A 21784-nucleotide genomic window follows, 5' to 3' on the forward strand; every position below is an offset into this window, starting at 1 on the left:
AACCCATCTCTGTTATTTACACATTACATAATGCTTGTTGGTTATGCCAGACTCTATGGAAGCACTTACAGTTCATTTAGGAGATTAGTCTAAAAAATTCTTCAATATTCTCCCATTTTAGTATATACTAATTCTTATGCACATTTATTCAGAGATATGTAGGCTTAAACCTTAGTTATCTCCTTCTATTAGTTCAGTTAGTAGTAAGTGTCCACATCATTGATTTTCAAACCTGTTTTTTTTTTTCTCCCGCTCTATATGGTTCCCTTTTAGAGCATCTCTTCTGAGTTACTAACCATTGGTCTACAAGGATCTTAAGTAGTGACCCAAGTCAATTGGACATATAATAGTAGAAAAGTCACCAGTTCTTTGATAAGACCATGGTATGGTGAAAAGATGTTTGAGTTGGTTCTTATAAATCTGCAATTAATATCTAAGAGAGTACATGATCCACAATAGTTTAACTTGCTGGAAACATAAGGCTCAAGCTATTAATTTTGTGGTACTTCAGACATACGTGATTATATGACCACTTTTTTTGTTGTTGTTGTTAAAGTTAGGGTCATAAGAGAACTGCTAATAGATAATCTCAACTGAATGTTAGCTACATGGCTAATTTTGTTCCTAAGCACTAAACACCATTACTTTATTTAATCCTCATAATTACAACACTGTTAGATAGGAACTTTTATTCCCATATTTAGATAAAGTAACTGAGACTTAGAGAAGTAGAGTCATTAAGGTCACACAGTAAGTGGTACAGCTAAAATCTGAATCCAGGAAGTCTGAATTCAGAAACAATCTCTTAACCATTCTAGTAGCTCTTTTTGTTAATAAGACCGAAATAGTAAGAGGAGTTGAAGTTGTTTCATACACAGAGGTAAAACCAGCCTTTAACCCAAGAGAATATCTAGGTCAGTTAAAAAAAAAAAAAGAAAAAAAGAAAAAAAGAAAAAAAGTCAGAGTTAGGATGAGGGCTGGTTTCTCATATAGTTGAGTTTTACAGCTTTTACAGAGAAAAATACTGAGTATAATTTTAAAATTTGAGAATATTTTGTTTTTAAATTCTTAAATTTAAAGACTTTAAAAATATTCTTAAATGAGATTATTGCTTGTATGGACTTGTTTGAAGATGGACTTAATTGGGTTTTGATCCTGGATCCTCTGTCTACTAGTTTTGTGATCTTTTCCAAGTTAAATTTTCTGTGCCTATTCTTCCTTATCTGTAAAATGAAGATAATAATAGGTCCTGTCTCATAAGTTGTTAATAATTATTTAATATATGAAAAGCCCTTAGAATAGTGCTAAGTGGTATATAAGCTTACTTTATGGTATTATTATTATTATTATATTTATCCCATATATCTACCCTTATAATGAACATTTTTCTTTGATAAAAAATTCTATTTCGTGAACCTAATTTCTGGTACCTATCTGCCCCTAATTTTATTTCCCTCTTATTTCCATTTTCCTGACTACTTTATATCTTCTTTTATGCTTTCTGTAACTTATGAACCAATTTCAACTTTTGGGGGAATAAGGTAGAGTATATATATATATATTGGGGGAATAAGGTAGAGTATATATATATATATATATACACACACACACACACACACACACATACATACATACATATATACTTACATACACACGTGTGTGTATGTGTGTGTGTGTGTGTACACGCACACACATCTTTATTTCTGGAACTTAACACTATTAGCACATGGGGTTTTTCTTGTCCATAGATATATCCCTAGTTCCTTGAACAGTAATTTCTAATTTTTAATAAATAAAATATTAACTGAATGAATGAATAATGCATGTATGATTTCAAATTTATTAGGTATTTTGTATGTGGCTATTATTTTCCTTCTAAATTTTCTTCTATAGACCAGAAAGATACCTAGTTTTTCAATGTTCTTCATTAAGAATAGTACTTATAACAATATAATTAATATGTCATGTGTGATTTGAAAAATAGAGAATAAGAATGTCATTACATCTTTTATTCTATGTATTCTATGAGTATTTATCTATCACTGTACTTAAAGTAGGAAAGAGTAATACTTTTTTAAAAGTTTTTATTTAAGTTTACTATTGAAGTAGAGTTGACATACAGTGTTTATTGGTTGCAGGTATTCAACATGGTGATTCGACAATTCTGTGCATTTCTCAATGCTAACCACACATGTAGTCACCACCTGTAACCACGCAATATCTTGACAATATTATTGGCTATTGACTATTGAATTGTTCGTTTCCATGACTTACTTATTTTATGACTGGAAGTTTGTACCTCTAAATACCCTTTATCTATTTTGCCTATCTCCTTGCTCACCATCTGTCTGGCAACTAAAGTCAGATGTGAAATAAACAAAAAACAAAGGAACAAACAAACCGAACTCTTAGATACAGAGGACAGTAATACTTTTGACTCACTTGTTGTAATGCCACAAGTCAAATACATTGCTGTTAAATCATCTTTGTATATCAATTCACAATTTTTAAAGTAAAATATTATGATAGTAGGTATATTTTAAACATTTTAAACATTGATTCTATCATTTGAATTTTTACTCTAAGTTTGCTAGTATCAGTCATATTTCTTTATCTTCTGTACATGGTGATTAGGCCCTTTGTTTCTTTTCTGTTACATATCATTTGTTAGTCTAGTAATATCACAAAAGAAAATGAACTTCATGTCTTAAAATTTATCCTTTGTGAGTTCTGCATTTTCTAATGATTATCACTTTTTGGAACCAAATTCTTTTTTATAGGAATTTGTCCTGAATCCTATCCAGTAGTCCTCTGCACCATTTTGCTCCATTTGATTTGAAATTACCCTTTTCCATTTTAAAAAAACTAGACATTGCTAGTTTTCCTTCTTATAGCACCCTTAATCTGTAGCTTTCAAATTTTTATTAAAAGTAGTGTTAGACTAGAAAACTCGAAATGTTTTAGAGTAGCTATGCTATCATGCAGGTTGAATTATTATTTTTATTTTATTGTTATAAATAATCTCTCATGTTATCATTAGTTATTGTTTCTTTTTGTTTATTTTCAGCTGGTTGGTGGAGAATTTGACTTGGAGATGAACTTTATTATCCAGGATGCTGAGAGTATAACATGCATGACAGAGCTTTTGGAGCACTGTGATGTAACATGTCAAGCAGAAATATGGAGCATGTTTACAGCCATTTTACGAAAAAGTGTTCGGAATTTACAGACTAGCACAGAAGTTGGGCTAATTGAACAAGTATTGCTGAAAATGAGTGCTGTAGATGACATGATAGCAGGTATGAGGTTATCTGACAGGATAATATACTTAAAGTGTTTATCAAGAGTCACATACTTCTCTTTAAATTCTATTGGTAATATAGATTTGTTGGAGCTAACTTGATTTAAAATAGATAGTAGAAATGTATGGAAAATTTGCCGTGTATATTAAGGGAAAACTTGAAGAATGGAAAATACCTTTTTCTTTATTAGACAAGCATAATTCTGATTTTGCTTTTCCAGGTTTTAGAAAATCTCATTACATGGAATAAATAACCACGAAATCTATCAGAAAAATAAACAGTACCTTTTAACATAGTACTTAGTTAAATTTTACATAATTAAAATTTTACAATATGTATTACAATTCTGTATATGTGCACTTTACCAACTTCAAGCTCCACGCTTTTCAGTTTTGCATATATGGAACTATGACAGGAGGAACTAATGTCCTTAGGATAAGCATGTTGAATTTTTGGAAAGTATCTCCATTTTACTTTGATATTCTTTAGAGAAACTTTTGTATTAAACAGATATAGAATACAGCATGAAATTTGCCTGGATAAGATAAAAATACTAATTTTCGTCCTTGTTATGTGTTACTTCAAATATGAAGTCTATGATTATTCATTGCCAATCCTTTATCCCCCTGCAAGTTCATTCTCCTTTATTGTTAGATGCACTTCAATAGAAATGTTTTGAAAGATATGGTCTCAGAGTAACATTATTCCCAGAAAATAAGCTTAGTGTTTAAAGTGTTCATTCTTTTAAGCCATGAATCTTCAGCATATGTCTCTTCTGATATAAAAGAGTTTTCATAATTTTAAAAGTGCTAATATGATTCCTCACAATCTCGTATCTGATTCTTTTTTTTTTTTTTTTTTAAGATTTTATTTATTTTATTTGACAGACAGAGATTATAAGTAGGCAGAGAGGCAGGCAGAGAGAGGAGGAAGCAGGCTCCCTGCTGAGCAAAGAGCCCGATGCGGGGCTCGATCCCAGGACCCTGGGATCATGACCTGAGCCGAAGGCAGAGGCTTTAACCCACTGAGCCACCCAGGCGCCCCTCTCGTATCTGATTCTTAACAAGTAGTTCAGATACTGGAGAATCCTCCATCATATTTTGATTTATGCATAATTAATTTTAATATTAGTAGAACAAAACATTAAGAAGTAATGGAGTGAAGAATTAGTTAAAGATGAATGTCTCTTAAACAATATTTAAACATTTTTGTTTTTCTTATAGACTATATTAAAATAATTTCTGATTGCTTTCAAGGTGGTATCTATCTCTAGAGTGATTTAGCATTCTCTATATTGGTTATTAATGGTTAACTTGATGAAAAATGAAGTTCAAACTTAAAACCTTTTAATGATGATATGTACCATCTGTAAACCATTCTGTAAATTCTAGCATTGTTTAACAGGAATTTATTTGCATAAGCTTTTATGTTTGGTGCTTACATGCTGTATAGAATATCATGTGATCTCTGAGTCTTCATATCAGGGTTTAATCCCTGAAGTTTTTTTGTTTGCCTGTTTGTTTTTTGAAATAAAGTGGCTACCACTTTATAAAGTGCACTTTAGAAAATGAGCCACAATTACATACACGGTAATTTACTGGTACATAATTCATGAGCTTTGAGATATAAGATGATAGTAAGCTTGATTAGTACTGCAAAAGTTCGTATGTTCATGTTTTCTATTATATAATGCTTCTTAATTCTCTTATCTTTGCTTTTCAATAATAATACTGGTAACACAAACTTTCACTTTTTGTTATTTTATCATTGAATAAATGCCAAATAAATACCTCTACCTTACTTTTCAGTAGAGAAAATAAAATTTATATAACCATAGTAATGAAGTACCAAAAACCATGACTAAGTTTTCACTCTTGATATTTATACCATGTCACGTTCAAAGAGGTACTTATAGGCTTTACTAGAAGGTAGTAAATATCTGTATATACTAAATTGATGAGAGAATTTCATAGCTGAGTATTTTTTCTTCTTTAAAAATTTTATTCAGAAAAAAAACACCTGTTATAAAAGAAATTAAACTGAGCTACTTGTTACGTTATATATACAATAAGTAAGAAATTTAATAACTGTGTAATTAAATATGAATTTAATAGGCTACTTTTTGTGACCCACATATAAGATGGGATAACGTTTTAGAAAAAGAAGTATAATTTTTTAGGAAAGTATTTGTAGGTAAATGTTAAGATATCTATGAATTTGCCTTTGCAGCTAATTGCCTGAAACTGCTTCTTACTAACTTAGGGCTTTAAGGTGCTTGATCTCTATGTAGATTTTTTTTCTTAAAAAATCTTCTGACTGATATGTAGTAACTATAAACTTTTTTACTGAATGGTGAAACACTTTATTTCATTAAAAGATCTCTCAAAAATGGCATATCAAAAGTGACAGTTTAATCATAGGGATTGCTTACTTATTGTGGCATTAACCAAGATTATTCAATTATTTATTGATGAAAATAACCATTTGAAATTTCTATTTTGAAATGGGTACATAATAAATACTTTAAACTTTCAAATTCCAGGTATTAATTTGTGATACTAATCAGTAACTAATTATTTAAGCTTATCCTAACTCACTTTTTAAATTAATTAATGATATGTTATTTAGAATATATACATTTAGTATATATATTTAGAATATATATATGTGTATTGATTATAATACTTTATATAGTATTTCTAATCCTTAGGAAGAGCTTTAGAGTAAGAAAATGAAGTATAAATATTCAGATATTTAGTTTATTACAAAGAATGATTGATAGAAGTACTACTCACAATGTCTAGATGAGAAAGAAATCAAGGACAATAGATTAAATGTATAATTTTCTTATTATCTGGTGAGCTGGTGTGTCTCTTATATGCACATAAACACATGAGCAGAATGGATACCACTAGTAATGTGTTTAAGTGGTACTTTGATTTAGAGACTAGTCTCTGGAGCCATACAGCCTAGGCTTTAATCCTGACCCAGCCACTTAGTAGAGTGTGTTCTTGGAAAAGGTGATTAGGTTATTTATGTCTCACTTTCCCCATTTTAGGAAGTGGCTAATAATAGTACTTATTCATAGGCCTGTTACAAAGATTTGTGTACTTAATAACTGTAGACTACTTGGAATAATGCCAGGCAAGGAATTGTTAATGGGGCAAGGAATATTTCAAGAATATATTTTATTAAGAATAGATAAATCTAAAATAAAATATGGTCGACTCTCACTTTTTTTATTGAAAACAACTAATTTACAACGTTAAATCATTGTACCTTTGTGTATTTTTGCTTTCCTTTCCCTGCATATAGCAGGTGTGTGTGTGTGTATGTGTGTGTGTATTGTGGGAATTTATAAAATCTATTTTATATATTTTCTAATGAAACAATTGTAATGGTAAATCTGATAGGGAGAAAATCCTAAAATTCGAATACAGTGTGTTTGGCTATCTGAGGACCTAAAAATTGTTAATTAGAATGACTATTCATGAGGACGTTTAGATAAATATGTTTGTAGAAATGAGAATTGATAACTTTTGTCTTTCAAAAAGTATATTACCTTGACAGATGGCAGCTCATGACTAGAGTTCAGAATAACTTTATTTTCCTTTGAAGATCTTCTAGTTGATATGTTGGGGGTTCTTGCCAGCTACAGCATCACTGTCAAGGAGTTGAAGCTTTTGTTCAGCATGCTTCGAGGAGAAAGTGGAATCTGGGTAAGCTGTGGTCAGAGGGAAAAGTACTCAGTATTAGTGCATTAATACTTAATGCTCAACAATTTGTCTCTAGAGTGCTATAAACTTGAATTTGTAATGGAAATTGTTCTCCTTAAAGAGTTTAGTAAATGATGTAAAATTAATTTCTCTCTAGTTAGAAAACAGTCTAGTGTCTAACATGATATATTAGGTATTTTTGCCTAATTTGTACAGTGACATTTCTTTTTCTTGTTTCTTTAGCCAAGACATGCAGTAAAATTATTATCAGTTCTTAATCAGATGCCACAAAGACATGGTCCTGATACTTTTTTCAATTTCCCTGGTTGTAGTGCTGCGGTGAGTTTTAAATACATGTGTTTATTTTTAATTTAGTTCTGTTAAGATATAATTCACATAAAATTCACTCATCTAAAAGTACAATTTGAAGTTTTAAAGTTTATAATTATAATCACAGTCGTGATTTTGAACAATTACATCACTTTCTGAGGTTCCCTTGTGTGTCTGACCAGTCCCTTCTCCAGCTTCTGTTCTTTGCAACTTCCAATTTATTTTGTGCTTTTATGATTTTGCCTTTTCTAGAATTTCAAATAAATCTTACAGTATGTAATTTTTTCTGTCAGCCTTCTTTCACTTACTGTAATGCTTTTGAGGTTGCCCAAGTAGTTTATTCTGTTCCTTTTTATTCTGAGTTGGTTACATTTTATGGATGTGCCACAGTTTATCCATTCACTAGTTTATCCAACTCACTACTTGAGTTTTCAGTTTTTGCCTTTTTTAAATAAAACTGCTATGCTCATTTGAACATAGATCTTCTGTGGGCATATTTTCTCATCTCCTAAGTTAAAAACACAAGTGAAATTGCCTCAAAAAATTAAAGATAGAGCTATCCTATGACCCAGCAATTGCACCTCTGGGTATTTACCCCAAAGACACAGATGTTGTGAAAAGAAGGGCCATATGCACCCCAATGTTCATAGCAGGAATTGTCCACCATAGCCAAAATGTGGAAAAAACAAGGTGCCCTTCAACAGATGAATGAATAAAGAAGACGTGGTCCATATACACAATGGAATATTACTCAGCCATCAGAAAGGATGAATACCCAACTTTTGCATCAAGATGGATGGGACTGGAGGAGATTATGCTAAGTGAAATAAGTCAAACAGGGAAAGTCAATTATCATATGGTTTCACTTATTTGTGAAACATAAGGACTAGCATGAAGGACATTAGGAGATGGGAAAAATGAAGGGGAAGAATCTGGAGTGCGAGATAAACCATGAGAGACTATGGACTCCAGGAACAGAGTTTTAGAATGGGTGAGCCTGGTGATGGGTATCAAGGAGGAGACAGATTGCATGGAGCAATGGGTGTTATATGCAAACAATGAATCATGGAACATGACATCAAAAACTAATGATATATTGTGTGGTGACTAACATAACACAATAAAAAAAAAATAAAACAAAATGAAACAAAGCAAAATTGCTGGGTTTTATGCTAAGTGTTTGCTTCATTTCATGAAAAAGGGCAGATTGCTTTCCATAGTGGAAAATTTTGCATTCTCATCAATAGTGTATGAGAATCCCAGTTGATCTGCATCCTGGACAATGTCCATCTTTTTAATGTGAGGCATTTAAATGGTTATGTAATGGTGTATCATTGTAGTTATAATTTTTATATTGCCCTAATGACTGATGCTATTGAGCATTTTTTCATGTTTATTAGTTGCTTTTACATCTTTTGTGATATTTGTGTTCAAATCTTTGTTCAGATAAAAAAATTGGTTGTTTTATTATTTTTAGTGTTCATTATGTATTTGGTATATAACTTAATTTGTCAGATGGATAATTATCAAATATCTTTGCCCAGTCTGGCTTTTCTCTTACTTTCTTAACAGTATTTCCTTTTTTAAAAAGATTTTATTTATTTATTTGATAGAGATTACAGGTAGTCAGAGAGGCAGGCAGGGAGAGAGGAGGAAGCAGGCTCCCTGCTGAGCAGAGAGCCCGACTTGGGGCTTGATCCCAGGACCCTGAGACCATGACCTGAGCCGAAGGCAGAGGCTTTAACCCACGCAGCCACCGAGGCACCCCTCTTAACAGTATTTCTTAAAGCAAATAGATTTTATTTTATTTTATTATATTTTTTAAAATTTATTTTTATTTATTTGTCAGAGAGAGAGAGAGTGAGCACAGGCAGAGTGGTAGGCAGAGGCAGAGGGAGAAGCAGGCTCTCCGCTGAGCACAGAGCCCCATGTGGGACTCGATCCTGGGACGCCGGGATCATGACCTGAGCTGAAGGCAGCCAGCCACTTAACCAACTGAGCCACCCAGGAGTCCCGAAGCAAATAGATTTTAATTTTGGTGAAGTTCAGTTAAACTTTTTTAAATGGCATATGCTTTTGTAATCCAAGAAATTAGTATAAACCAAGGTCATGACCTTTTTTTCTTGCGCTTTCTACCAAGAGTTCTTTTGTTTTAGCTCTTATATTTAGGTCTGTGATTCTCTTCATGTGAATTTTTAAAATATGATATGACAGAAGGTTGAAGGTTAAAGTTTTGTTTGTTTTGCATAAGAATATTGAATTGTTTTCTTGACCATTTGTTAAAGAGAGAGTCCTTTGACATTGGATTATCTTGGCACCTTTCTTGAAAATTATCTGGCTAGGGGGTATGTGGATTTGTTCCTGAACTCTGGTTCCTTTGTCTTCTGTTTCTGCTTTTATGCCAATATCAGATTGTCTTTATTTTTGTAGCTGTATAGTAAGTGGTTCTTGAAATCAGGTTGTGTGAATACTCCAAATCTGGTCTTTATTTTAAAATAACTTTGGCTATTCTAGATAGCATTTTAATACATGTGAATAGACTTGTCAACTTTTGTAAAATGCTTACCGTGATTTAGATTTTATGATGTTAAATCTATAGAACAATTTGGAGAGATTATTGAGTCTTCTAGTCATGAACATAGTATATCTCTACCTTTATTTGTTTTCTATGATTTTTCAGTGTTTTGCAGTTTTTAGTGTTAAGTTTTAAATATCTTCTGTTTCTCTTCCTATGTACGGGGAGGTTTTTTTTTTTTTTTAATTTTTTATTTTTTATAAACATATATTTTTATCCCCAGGGGTACAGGTCTGTGAATCACCAGGTTTACACACTTCACAGCACTCACCAAAGCACATACCCTCCCCAATGTCCATAATCCCACCCCCTTCTCCCAAACCCCCTCCCCCCAGCAACCCTCAGTTTGTTTTGTGAGATTAAGAGTCACTTATGGTTTGTCTCCCTCCCAATCCCATCTTGTTTCATTTATTCTTCTCCTACCCACTTAAGCCCAACGGGGAGGTTTTTTAATCATCAATGTGTTGATACTAGTGTTGAATTCTGTCCAATGCTTTTTCTGATTTTATTGAAGTGAACATATGGATTTTCTTCTTAATCTTTAATAATATAGTGAGTTACAGTGATTGATATTTCAGTGTTAAACCAACCTTTGTGTTCCTGGGATCAAAACTAGTTGATTGCTATGTTTTAATATTTTTGTCCAACACTGGATTTGATTTGCTAATGTAATGCTAAGAAATTTCGCAATTATTTTTATGAGTGATTTGGGGGTGTAGTTTTCTACTATAATATCTTTTTCTGGTTTGGTGTTAGGGTAATTCCTCATATGATGAGTTTGGAATTATTTCTTTCTTTCTATTAAAGAATTTATGTAGATTTGATATTACTTATTCTTAAATGTATGCTAGAATTCACTATTGTAGCTGTTTGGGCCTGGAGTTTTCTTTGTGGGAAGGTTTTAAACTATGAACTTAATTTCTTTAATAGACATAGGGAGGTTTTCTCTTTTCTTTTGAGTGAGCTTTGGTAGTTTGTGTCTTCCAAGTAATTTTTCCAGTTAATCTGAGTTGTTGACTTTATTGGTATAAGTTTATCATCATATCCTTCTTATCCTTTTAATGTCTGTAGGATATTTAGTGATGCCTCCTCCTTCATTCTTTTTTTTTTTTTTTAAAGATTTTATTTATTTATTTGATAGACAGAAATCACAAGTAGACAGAGAGGCAGGCAGGGAGAGAGAAGAGAAAGCAGGCTCCCTACTGAGCAAAGAGCCCGGTGTGGGGCTCAATCCCAGGACCCTGGGATCATGACCTGAGCTGAAGGCAGAGGCTTTAAACCACTGAGCCACCCAGCTGCCCAACTCCTCCTTCATTCTTGACACTGGATTTTTTTTTAATTGATTAATCTAGCTGGAAGTTTATCCATTTTGTTGTTCTTTTCAAAGAATTCACATTCTCAGTCTACTTGATTTCATCGTTTTTATCTAACATTGTAGCATTGTAGAAGAGTATGTCTAACTTTTGACTAGAAAACTGGTTTTGATTTCAGAATCCTCTACTTCATTACTGTGGAGGACTAGTGACTTAATGTTTCTTGGCTTACCTTCATGTAAAATGTTAGTACTTTCTCATGGAAGAGTGTTAATGTGAGCCTGTAATGAAATAATACACTTTTTCCATATTTAAGTACTATATAAGTTGTACAGATCATGTAAATATTTCTTGCTCTTCGGTTATTAGTGCATAAGTATCCTTGTAGTCTCTCAGTTCATCAACCATTTCCTTAGCTTTTTTTTCCTTAATATTTTGTTACTAACCCTTTTTTTTAGGTTATATTTTTCCATTGTAACAAAATTGTGAAACAAAAATGGGAAAATTAAAAATTTTGAAACAAAAATAATAAAGTTAAAAATCTCTTTCCAGATGAAAGTTAATAATTTTACATATCAGATTGTTAGAGTGGAGCACATATCAAATGCACATTGTGGTGCTTAGCAGGGAAAACAGTGTCACTGTCCCTAAGAAGGTATCAGTTTTCTCAGATTTATGTAATAGTTCTATTTGCATACATACATATATTTTGATATATGTTATAAAAGTGTTCTTGATCTGACATCTAGTAGATAGCAGTTTAAGGAGTGAGAAGAGCCAAGTGTTTTAATAGAAATATTAATCAAGTTACTGTCTTACTGATAGAATCAACAAAACTAGCTAAAACAATGTTTAAACTGTTTTAATAAATGATTTGAATTTCTTCAATAGGGTTGCACGTCATCCTGTTTTTATATATTTGATCCATTTACCAGAAGTCTGTGAATATTTTCTATCAGTATGTAATGCATTTTACACATACATGCATGCACACACACACAGAGAATTTTACTTGTATGTTTCTAGGGGTGTATGGTTGAGTTATTTTCATTCAGGGAATTTTGATGGACTTAGACTATCTACTCCATCTTTCTTGGTTTTCCCTGTATCACTCATTTTCATGAAGGGTATTATCAATTAGAAATATAGTCTATGTAGTAAAGGAAGCAAAGAAGGAACTAGAACTTTTACAACTCTTATTTCATTTGGGTCATAAAAGCTATGTATAAGATAAATGATATTATTGCTATTAAATTTGTTGTGGAAAGAGCCTCAGCAGTGTTACATGGTTCAGGGTCATAAAGCAGAGTCACAGCCTGAATTAAAATTTGCTTGACCTTAAATCCAGTGTTTTGTTTGTTTTTTAGCAATGGATTGGCTTATTTCCAGGTGTGTTATCTTTGGTACTGAACTACTGAAAAATTCAGATAGGAACTGACTTTAAAATCCTTACCATTACAGTGTTTTTGCTAATTTACTTCTGGATGAGCATGATACTGGAAGTCCACAATGAAACTGAGACAAATGCTATTCTAGAGCCTCTCAAGTGTGTGTTTTGTACCAGTTGTAGCAAGATCAACAAAAATTAGTATTATTTCATTATCACTTAAGATTATATTTTTCTTTTTAAGACTTTTTTTTTTTTTTTTCTGTTGTAATTTGGTTCACTAGTGTTTGCAACTCTATGTGATTTGGGGCTCTTTCAGTCCTACTATGGAGGTAATAACAAATGATCTGTTGGACTGCCTGTCTTTTTCTTAGTGGAAAAGTGGTAGGTCTAAAAAACTTGAAGGGCAGCTTGACTCAAATTCTTTCCTCTATCTCTTAGGTTAGTGCAATCTTTAAGTTCTGATTTAGGGTTTAGTGGACTGGATGTTGAAACTGGTGATACAAAAAGTGTATTGGTTGGGGATAAGTCCATGATTTTCTGATATTTATACCTTCCTTGTTTTTTGATCTGTAAAGGCTATGTTTGGCCTTGGTTACTAACACATTTTCTTAAGCTGATACTTTTCTTTTTTCATTGCCTTGTAGGCAATTGCATTGCCTCCTATTGCAAAGTGGCCTTATCAGAATGGCTTCACCCTAAATACTTGGTTTCGTATGGATCCATTAAATAACATTAATGTTGATAAGGACAAACCTTATCTTTATTGGTAAGTAATGTATTTAATTTTCATACTTTCATCTTAAGTATTTCAGTTTTGTAAATATGTAACAGTTTCAAGGCAACATATCAAATAGAATGTATATGTGTTTGTGTGTGTGTGTGTATATATATATTAAAAAATATATAAAAATATATATATTTGTATATGTTAAAACTATAAAGACATATGTCAGTTTATTCATTTTTTGCTATTGGTTTTAGGCAACCTGTGTCACTATTCTTTTCCTTTATTTTTAATTTATTAATTAATTAATTTTTAATTTTTAATTTTTTATAAACATATATTTTTATCCCCAGGGGTACAGGTCTGTGAATCACCAGGTTTACACACTTCACAGCACTCACCAAAGCACATACCCTCCCCAATGGCCATAACCCTACCCCCCTTCTCCCGACCCCCCTCCCCCCCAGCAACTTTCAGTTTGTTTTGTGAGATTAAGAGTCACTTATGGTTTGTCTCCCTCCCAATCTCATTTCATTGATTTTTCTCCTACCCACTTAAGCCCCCATGTTGCATCACCACATACGATAGTTGTCTTTCTCTGCTTGATTTATTTCGCTAAGCATGATACACTTTAGTTTCATCCACGTTGTCCCAAATGGCAAAATTTTATTTCTTTTGATGGCTGCATAGTATTCCATTGTGTATATATACCACATCTTCTTTATCCATTCATCTGTTGATGGACATCTAGGTTCTTTCCATAGTTTGACTATTGTGGACATTGCTGCTATAAACATTTGGGTGCACGTGCCCCTTCGGATCACTATGTTTGTATCTTTAGGGTAAATACCCAGTAGTGCAATTGCTGGGTCATAGGATAGCTCTATTTTCAACTTCTTGAGGAACCTCCATGCTGTTTTCTAGAGTAGTTGCACCAGCTTGCATTCCCACCAACACTGTAGGAGTGTTCCCCTTTCTTTGCATCCTCGCCAGCATCTGTCATTTCCTGACTTGTTGATTATTTTATTTATTTTTATTTATTTATTTTTCATTATTTTTTTCTAATGGTAACATTAGAAAGTCAATATTTACAAGCCTCTTTTTCCATTCCACATCAGTATAGATTAGTAAGGGGATTGTTAGTGGACAAGCAAGTCCCCAACCCAGGGGAGGAAAAAATAAACCGAACTCCTTCTAGATTTCATTACTTTGCCTTTTTACTTTCTTTGTTCTATGAACATAATTAAGATATGCTTTAAAAATATTAGTGATAACTACAGTGCAAAAAAATAACAAATAATAAAAGTAATTATTTGATAGATAACTAACAGAATAGGTTGATAAACCCAGATAGGTTGACCTGTAAGGACCAAGAGCTTGATTGTTTTAGTTTACCAATAATGCACAGTAATGAGAACATCAAACTTTCATTGACTGCCTTAGCATACACTAGGCCTTGTAAATGTTTACATGTATTACCTCATTTAATGTTTGCAATGCTTTGAAATAAGACTGCCTGGGATTAAGTCTTCACTACATATTGATCCTGTGCTTTGGTGCCTTCAACTGTAAAGTGAGGATAACAGTAGTACCTGTCACATCAGATTTAATTATTAAGTGCTTTTGAACATTGACTGCTTCAGAAATGTGAGTGCAGAAAAATTTGAGCTATTAACAGATCGTAAGCTCTATTATAAAAGATTATGTAAGGATAGTAGGGAGAGGGAGTTCTAAACAAACGTCTGAACTTCCAAACATAAATGGGTTGAATTTCAGAATGGTCATTTTGGCAGATCATACATATATTTTACTAATACCATTATTTTGCAGAGCATTTACAATTTTTATAATACTGTGCTTAAATTCACAGCTAGGAGGAGTGCTCCCTTAGAAGAAAATAACTGTATTTCATAGACATGTTCTCTTTCTTAAATGTACTCCTTTATTTGATTACCTACATCATTTATCAAACTTGGCTCTAACTTTTTTTTTTTTGTAATTTTTAAGCTATTTTAAAAGATAAAATAGAATTGGAATTAAGTTGTTTTAAAAAGAGTAGCTGTGTTAATGGTGTCTGTATTTGCTAATTTCAGGGTTCCTGGAAGGTAAATGAAGTCTACTTGGTAGACTTTCATTGGCCATTAATCTGTTTTTATGTATTTGTGATATTTTACCTTGAAATTTCACAAGGTTTTTGATCTGTAGTCTATTTTCTCAATTTAAAGTTCTTCTTTAGTTGTTCTAAACCTTTTATAGTTTAATCTTTCTTTGGTACATGTAATACTCTTCTACTCTATGGGGAAATGAGTTTCATTTTTATAATAGTGTTTTATATTTTATTTATTTAATAATTTTTAGAAATATAGTTCTTTGTATCAGAGGATATTATACTATTCTCAGTTTTCTTTACAGCTTTCGTACTAGCAAAGGAGTTGGTTACTCTGCTCACTTCGTTGGCAACTGTCTAATAGTCACATCACTGAAGTCTAAAGGAAAAGGTTTTCAGCACTGTGTGAAATATGATTTTCAACCACGTAAGGTAGGTATAAGTAAATGTTTCTATTGAGAATGACACAATTCACCATTTCCCCATCTTAAAATTCACCTTTTATGACTTCTGTAATATTCTCTTTCATTGGTTTTTCTTATGACTCATAGTGCTTTTCTCTTCTCCTTGTCTGCATTTTCTTTTTATTTTTATGTCTAACTATTCACATAAAAAGTCTCTTGACCTCTCACAGTGTCTGTCTCACTTACTTGCTCGCTGGGATCTATTCTATGGCATTCTTATAGTAAATACTTACTGCGTACTTACTGAGTTCCAGACATTGTTGTAGGCACTAGAAAGAAGACAATGAACAAAACAGATAACATTCCTGCTTTTGTGGAGGATATAATTTTTTGAAAATTTTTATTCAGTTTCATGATAAGCTTTCCACTATTACTCTTACCTCCAAGCTCTGTTCTTATATCTTACAGCTCTGTTATATCTTATAGCTCTGTTCTTATATCTACCAAAGATACTGCCATGTAAATGTCTTTCTGGCCCCTCATTTATTTACAGAAAATGTAACACTGAATTTACATTTCCAGTCCCATATTCAGTATGTTCTTAAGTCCCCTGTTTTGATTAAGCTGCTTAATCAAAGCCAAAGACTACCTTCTTCATGATAGTGGGGACTTGAATCGTCTTTGTTCTTCACCCCCTTTTTGATCATGGTATCAGTGCAACTTTCCACTTCTTTACTGTGTATCTCTGTAATATATGTCTTTAAGAAAATTCCTTAGTTGTTGCTTAAATTCTTCATATTGTTCTCTCCTTATCTTGGATCCTTTGTCTCTTCCTCTCCCAAACTATTTGTATACTAATATCTGATTTATGGTCATGATCATATTATTCCACTGCTCAAACCAGTCATTTGCTTCTCACTAACTATAGAATAACTTCACATTCTTAGTCTAGTCCTTCATGATTTGGATTTTTAGCTTTTTACTTATCCTCTTTACTCTGTCAAAACTGAACTACTCTACGTGTTTCAGTTTTTATCTTTTCCTTTTCAAATGTTCAGTCTCTGGTGTGAATACATTTACGTGTCTCCTCATTTATGGCTATTGGTTTTCAAATCCCACCTTATTGTTAGGTTCCATTCCATATAACACCATTTCTGTGGAATCTTTCCTTGATTTCCTTGCTTTCCAATATAATCTCTCTCATTGCATATTATTTCACTATTTCTTATAGCAATTATTTCTCTTAAATCTTTATTACTCATATGTGCATTATTTAGTAACTGTTGAAACTAAGCTATGTGTTAGATTTATCTTTGTATTCCTTCATAAATTTGCCACAGAATTCTGATCTTGGTGGATTGCTAATAATATATGTGGGATAAATGCATAAAATATGCTTTAACAACCAAAGAGAACCCTTTGTTTCCTGAAGGTGTAGCTTCTATTTATCTGGACAGCTAATTTCTGTTGAGCAGTTTATTTTCTAGTGGTGTAAAATAAATGAGGTGTTACTGTTGAGAAAGTGAGAAAGGAGGCCTGGGTGTTGTTGTGGTCATTGCTCTTTCTGGGGCAGTATGCCAAGGACCTTTTCCATGTGGCAGGAGTAAAAAAGGTAGTCATGGCAATAAAGGCCAAGTAATGTGGTTGTTACTATGTGATACATTTTTAAAATCGAAAGTTCACCAGCCTTTCTTGTTGTTCTAGCACAGTAATGTACACTGCAAAAACTAAGTTAATTATTGGATTTATAGAGAATTAGAGTATTATCCATGAGCATTAAGAGAGATTTTATGCTTTTTGACAAGGTGTTTTATACAGGTTTAATGGAAAATATAGTCACTTAGAATTCTAACTACTGACACATTCTTATATCTTTATTTAGATCCTTAAATTTTGGTACATAATTTTGTATATGTCATATATAATAATTTATGGAATATATAAATTTGCTGTATGTTATATAGAAATAATACAGTGTCTTTTCAATTTTCAGCATGTTTATGAAAACAGTATTAAAGAGTTTTAACAATTACATTATTACTTCAAAGTTTATTCAAAGGCAAACTTATATATGAACTTTGTTATTTAATGATAGTTTTGAGGAATTATGTATGAAGAGCATTTGCAGAAATTTTGCTTTAATTACCGTTCTATCTTATTCTTCTTCTTCCTTTGCTTTTCTCCTTCTCAATATTCTCTTGTCCCTCTTTTGCCTCTAATTCCTCTTGTTCATCCTTTTCATCTTCCCCTAAGTTTCCCCTTCTTTTTCCCTTTTCCCTCCTCCTCCTTTTTCTTGTTCTTCTTCCCTCTTCTTCCTCTGACTTCACTTGATTTAGATATTAGAACCAGTTTTTAGACTGGAGATTCAGACTTCACAGTAGTTTTTAAATGTGTACATATCATGCACTATGGATTTATAGATATTTAGCTCTTTCAAAAGGTCAGGTGTTAAACCTCTAGATTTGGTAATACAGAGAGATTTTTCTTGAGGGAGTTTTAGTTAATTCTGGTAGTCCTGAATCGTGTTTCCTGAGATTGAAGGTTGCAGTGATTTCTGCTTCTTCAGTAATGCTGACTTCAAGGAGGGAATGTTGCTCTACAGCTAATGTTTTGGCCCATTAAATATACCTTTGCCTAATATCTAGTAGAATATGGATCTTCAGAGACCAGGTTGAAATGCACTTTTAAAAGCCTACTCTGAACATAAAAAATAACAAGAGAAAATGCAGAGAAATGTGTAACTGTGTAACTAGATTTATAAGATATAATTTGCTATTACCTGGGGTTTTTCTAGAGAAATGTTCCATTTTATATATGTGTGTGTGTGTGTGTATAAAATATTTTAATGGACTCCATCTGTGTGTAAGAGTAACTAAGCATTTGAAAGTTCTCAATCTTAAAAAAAAAGGACAGAAATAATAGGAGTTCCTATTTCCACATGTTTAAGGCCAGTTACCCCTTCCAGGTTAAAGGGTCTTTTGGATATATGACAGTGAGATTGTCTACCTTCTTTAGGGCACACTCTACATTTTACCCACGGGAATATTTATCCACAGGAACAACCATAACAGAGATGATGAGCCCACATATAGCAGAGGGATGCCATTTCTTTTTCTTTCTTTTCGTTTGTTTTCTTGTTTGCTTATGATCCCATGTGTGTTTTGCCATGTATTGATGAAATTATGATTTAGGATGGGGTTTTCAAATACACATTTAAAAATTTTACCTGAGTCTAATAAAAATATTTGCTTTATGTTTAAGCAATAGTAATAGCTATTTTTATTAAAGAATATCAGTGTAACAATCATTTATTAATATATACTTGGAAAATAGCTTAAAAACCAATGATTCAAAATAAATTTTTATATTAGATCGGAGGTTCTTTTTTCCTTGATACAAATCACAGTTAGTTCCTATAACTTCAGTTGTCCCTCCATCAGAAATTCTGACTTATTAGATTTGAGATGACACCCAGGAGGGTTTGCCAAATGTGCCAAACTATTTTGAATTTCCTCAGGAATTTGTAATAGATACGGCTTCTTAGAATTAGAATTTTCGTATTGGGAATATGTTTTTAACAAATGCTCTAGGTGATTTTTTTTTCATTAGATAAGTTTAGATAACATTGGTTTGAAGAGTATAAATAAGGAAAGTTAGGGTGAAGTTAAGAACCAAATAAAATTGTCATTAACCAATAAAAGCAATTTAACCCATTTGTTCTCTCTGTTTTTGTTTCTATGCTATTTCCTTATGAGAGATACATTCCCATTTGTAGCAGCTCTATATACATTGATTCTAAGGAGTCTTGGCCGGTGCAAAGCCATAGAGTGATAGAGGTTTTGAAAAACCTGTTAAGATTCTCAGAAACCTTGAAAACCATAGTATTTTATTTTATTGTTTCATTATTCAAGATAAATACATTCTTTTTTTTCCTTATTTTTCCAGAAGATGCCCTAGCTAAATTGTTATCATTTAATAAGGTATTTAACTGACCTTTCAAAAAGAAATGTTTATATTAAAACTTTCGCTTCCTTACCTGTACCACTTACAGATGTTTGACCTTGTGTTAATACCTATGTGTTAGCTACTGTTGGTATTTGTATAATTATCATGTTATATTTTCCTGTGAATTCTTTTTTTTTTTTTTTTTTTAGATTTTATTTACTTATTTGACAGATAGAGATCATGAGTAGGCAGAGAGGCAGGCAGAGAGAGGAAGGGAAGCAGGATCCCTGCCGAGCAGAGCCCAATGTGGGGCTGGATCCTAGGACCCTGGGATCATGACCTGAGCCGAAGGCAGAGGCTTTAACCCACTGAGCCACCCAGGCGCCCCTTTCCTGTGAATTCTTATTACAGTTTTTTTTCTTGTTCTTCTTTTATAGATCTATTTTTGAGTCTTAATTAAATGCAGACCTTAGTAGATGTACATACTATCATATGATACACAGTTTCCAGCTTTCCTCCCATTTCTTTAAAAACTAGTCAAAACTATCAAGTCAAAGGTTGAGCTCTTTGGAATTGAAAAAGCATTTGTCTATTATATATAAAGGATATATTGATATATCAAGAAAAGAGAACAGAAAAGTTAATTTTCCTGAAACTACATTGATCTTCACTGAGATCAGTTCATTCACTCGACTCTGCATTCATTTATTCATTCATCAGTTTTATCAAATATCAGTGTTATGACCAAAAGCAAACTCTGTTATTCCATATCTTGTTATCTGGCTAATTAAGTGGCTAACTGTATTAATTATCTCAAGTTAATGGTACCGCAACCAAATTAAGTAAAAAATTGGAAACTATCTTACATTTGCCTTTTTTGTATCAGCACTTTCAGTCAGTTCTGTTAATTAGTCCCTATCCCCCTTCTTTTAATTACAAATACCTTTATCTTAATTTAGGCTTTTATAGTTTTCTTTCCTGAACCTTTGCAATAGTTTTCAGCTTTATCTTTAACCACATTTTCCTAACTAACCCACTCACTCACTATAGCTGGTTATTTCCTAAATTGTGAAGATGATCATTTCACTTTCCTGCTTAAAATTCCTAGTGGTACCACATTATGCAGAAACAAAGTCCAATTACTAAAGGTGTCTACACTTCTCTTTACAAGCTGGCCTTTGTTATTGCAGTTAAATCTAAACACGGAGAAAAATTTTGTCAGGACTCTGTGTTATAATGTGAAGTATTAGGCTTCTTCTGCTTGGAATGTTTCTTTCCCTCCTTTTTCCGCAACAGTTTGTATTCATCCTTTAAGCTATATCTTAAGTTTCAGTTTACTCTTTTAGTGACTTCTTTGTTAGCCTTCCTTCTCCATTTGTCTTGTCTTTGCCCTATGCCTTCAGTTAGTCATTACTTCTTTTGCTCCAAATCTGTGTTTTAGATATTTGTGTTGGTTTTATAGTTGTTTTTATGTTTGTTTTTCTGGTGAAACCTCCTTAAGGGTTTATATGTTATCTTCGTATGCCCGCAATCTGGGTGATACTTGGCATGAAACAGATGCTCAGTAAATTTTTTAAATGAGGGAATGACCCTGAGGAGTAAATAGTGTTAATTCCAGCAGAAAAAAATCTCATTTGGGGACATAGTGCATTAAAAAATGAATATATATTTAGTTAATGCTATCTTATTTATATGGGTACTAAATATCTATTAAGAACTGTCCCTTATAATTTTCATATGTTGTCTATTATGTGTAATATTCACAGTCATTCCATAAAGCAGGCATTATTATTCCTCCTTTTTTAGACATGGAAGTTTTTTCAGAGAGGCTAAATAATTTGCCAGAAGCCATAGAACTGGTAACCTGGGAACTCAGTTTATATCTGTATGAATTTGCAGTTTGTATTTTCCAGCCCAGTACACTAAATTATCTGGTACACAGGAAAAAGAGCTCAATAAATATTTATTCAATAAGTAC

General features: G+C 32.4%; 1 protein-coding gene across 4 annotated transcripts in view; it reads left to right on the forward strand.

The window, feature by feature from the left end:
• NBEA (neurobeachin) overlaps positions 1-21784 on the forward strand; it is a 667546-nt gene that overhangs the window by 77406 nt on the left and 568356 nt on the right. For all 4 annotated transcript variants that reach the window (XM_082700384.1, XM_082700385.1, XM_082700381.1 and 1 more), the window contains exons 2-6: positions 3068-3299; positions 6921-7021; positions 7262-7357; positions 13271-13392; positions 15763-15889. In XM_082700384.1, coding sequence (XP_082556510.1) covers positions 3068-3299; positions 6921-7021; positions 7262-7357; positions 13271-13392; positions 15763-15889 — 678 coding nt within the window. The remainder of the gene's footprint in view (positions 1-3067; positions 3300-6920; positions 7022-7261; positions 7358-13270; positions 13393-15762; positions 15890-21784) is intronic.

Source organism: Mustela nivalis (genome assembly GCF_964662115.1).
Source record: "Mustela nivalis genome assembly, chromosome: 15".
NCBI classification, from domain to species: domain Eukaryota; kingdom Metazoa; phylum Chordata; class Mammalia; order Carnivora; family Mustelidae; genus Mustela; species Mustela nivalis.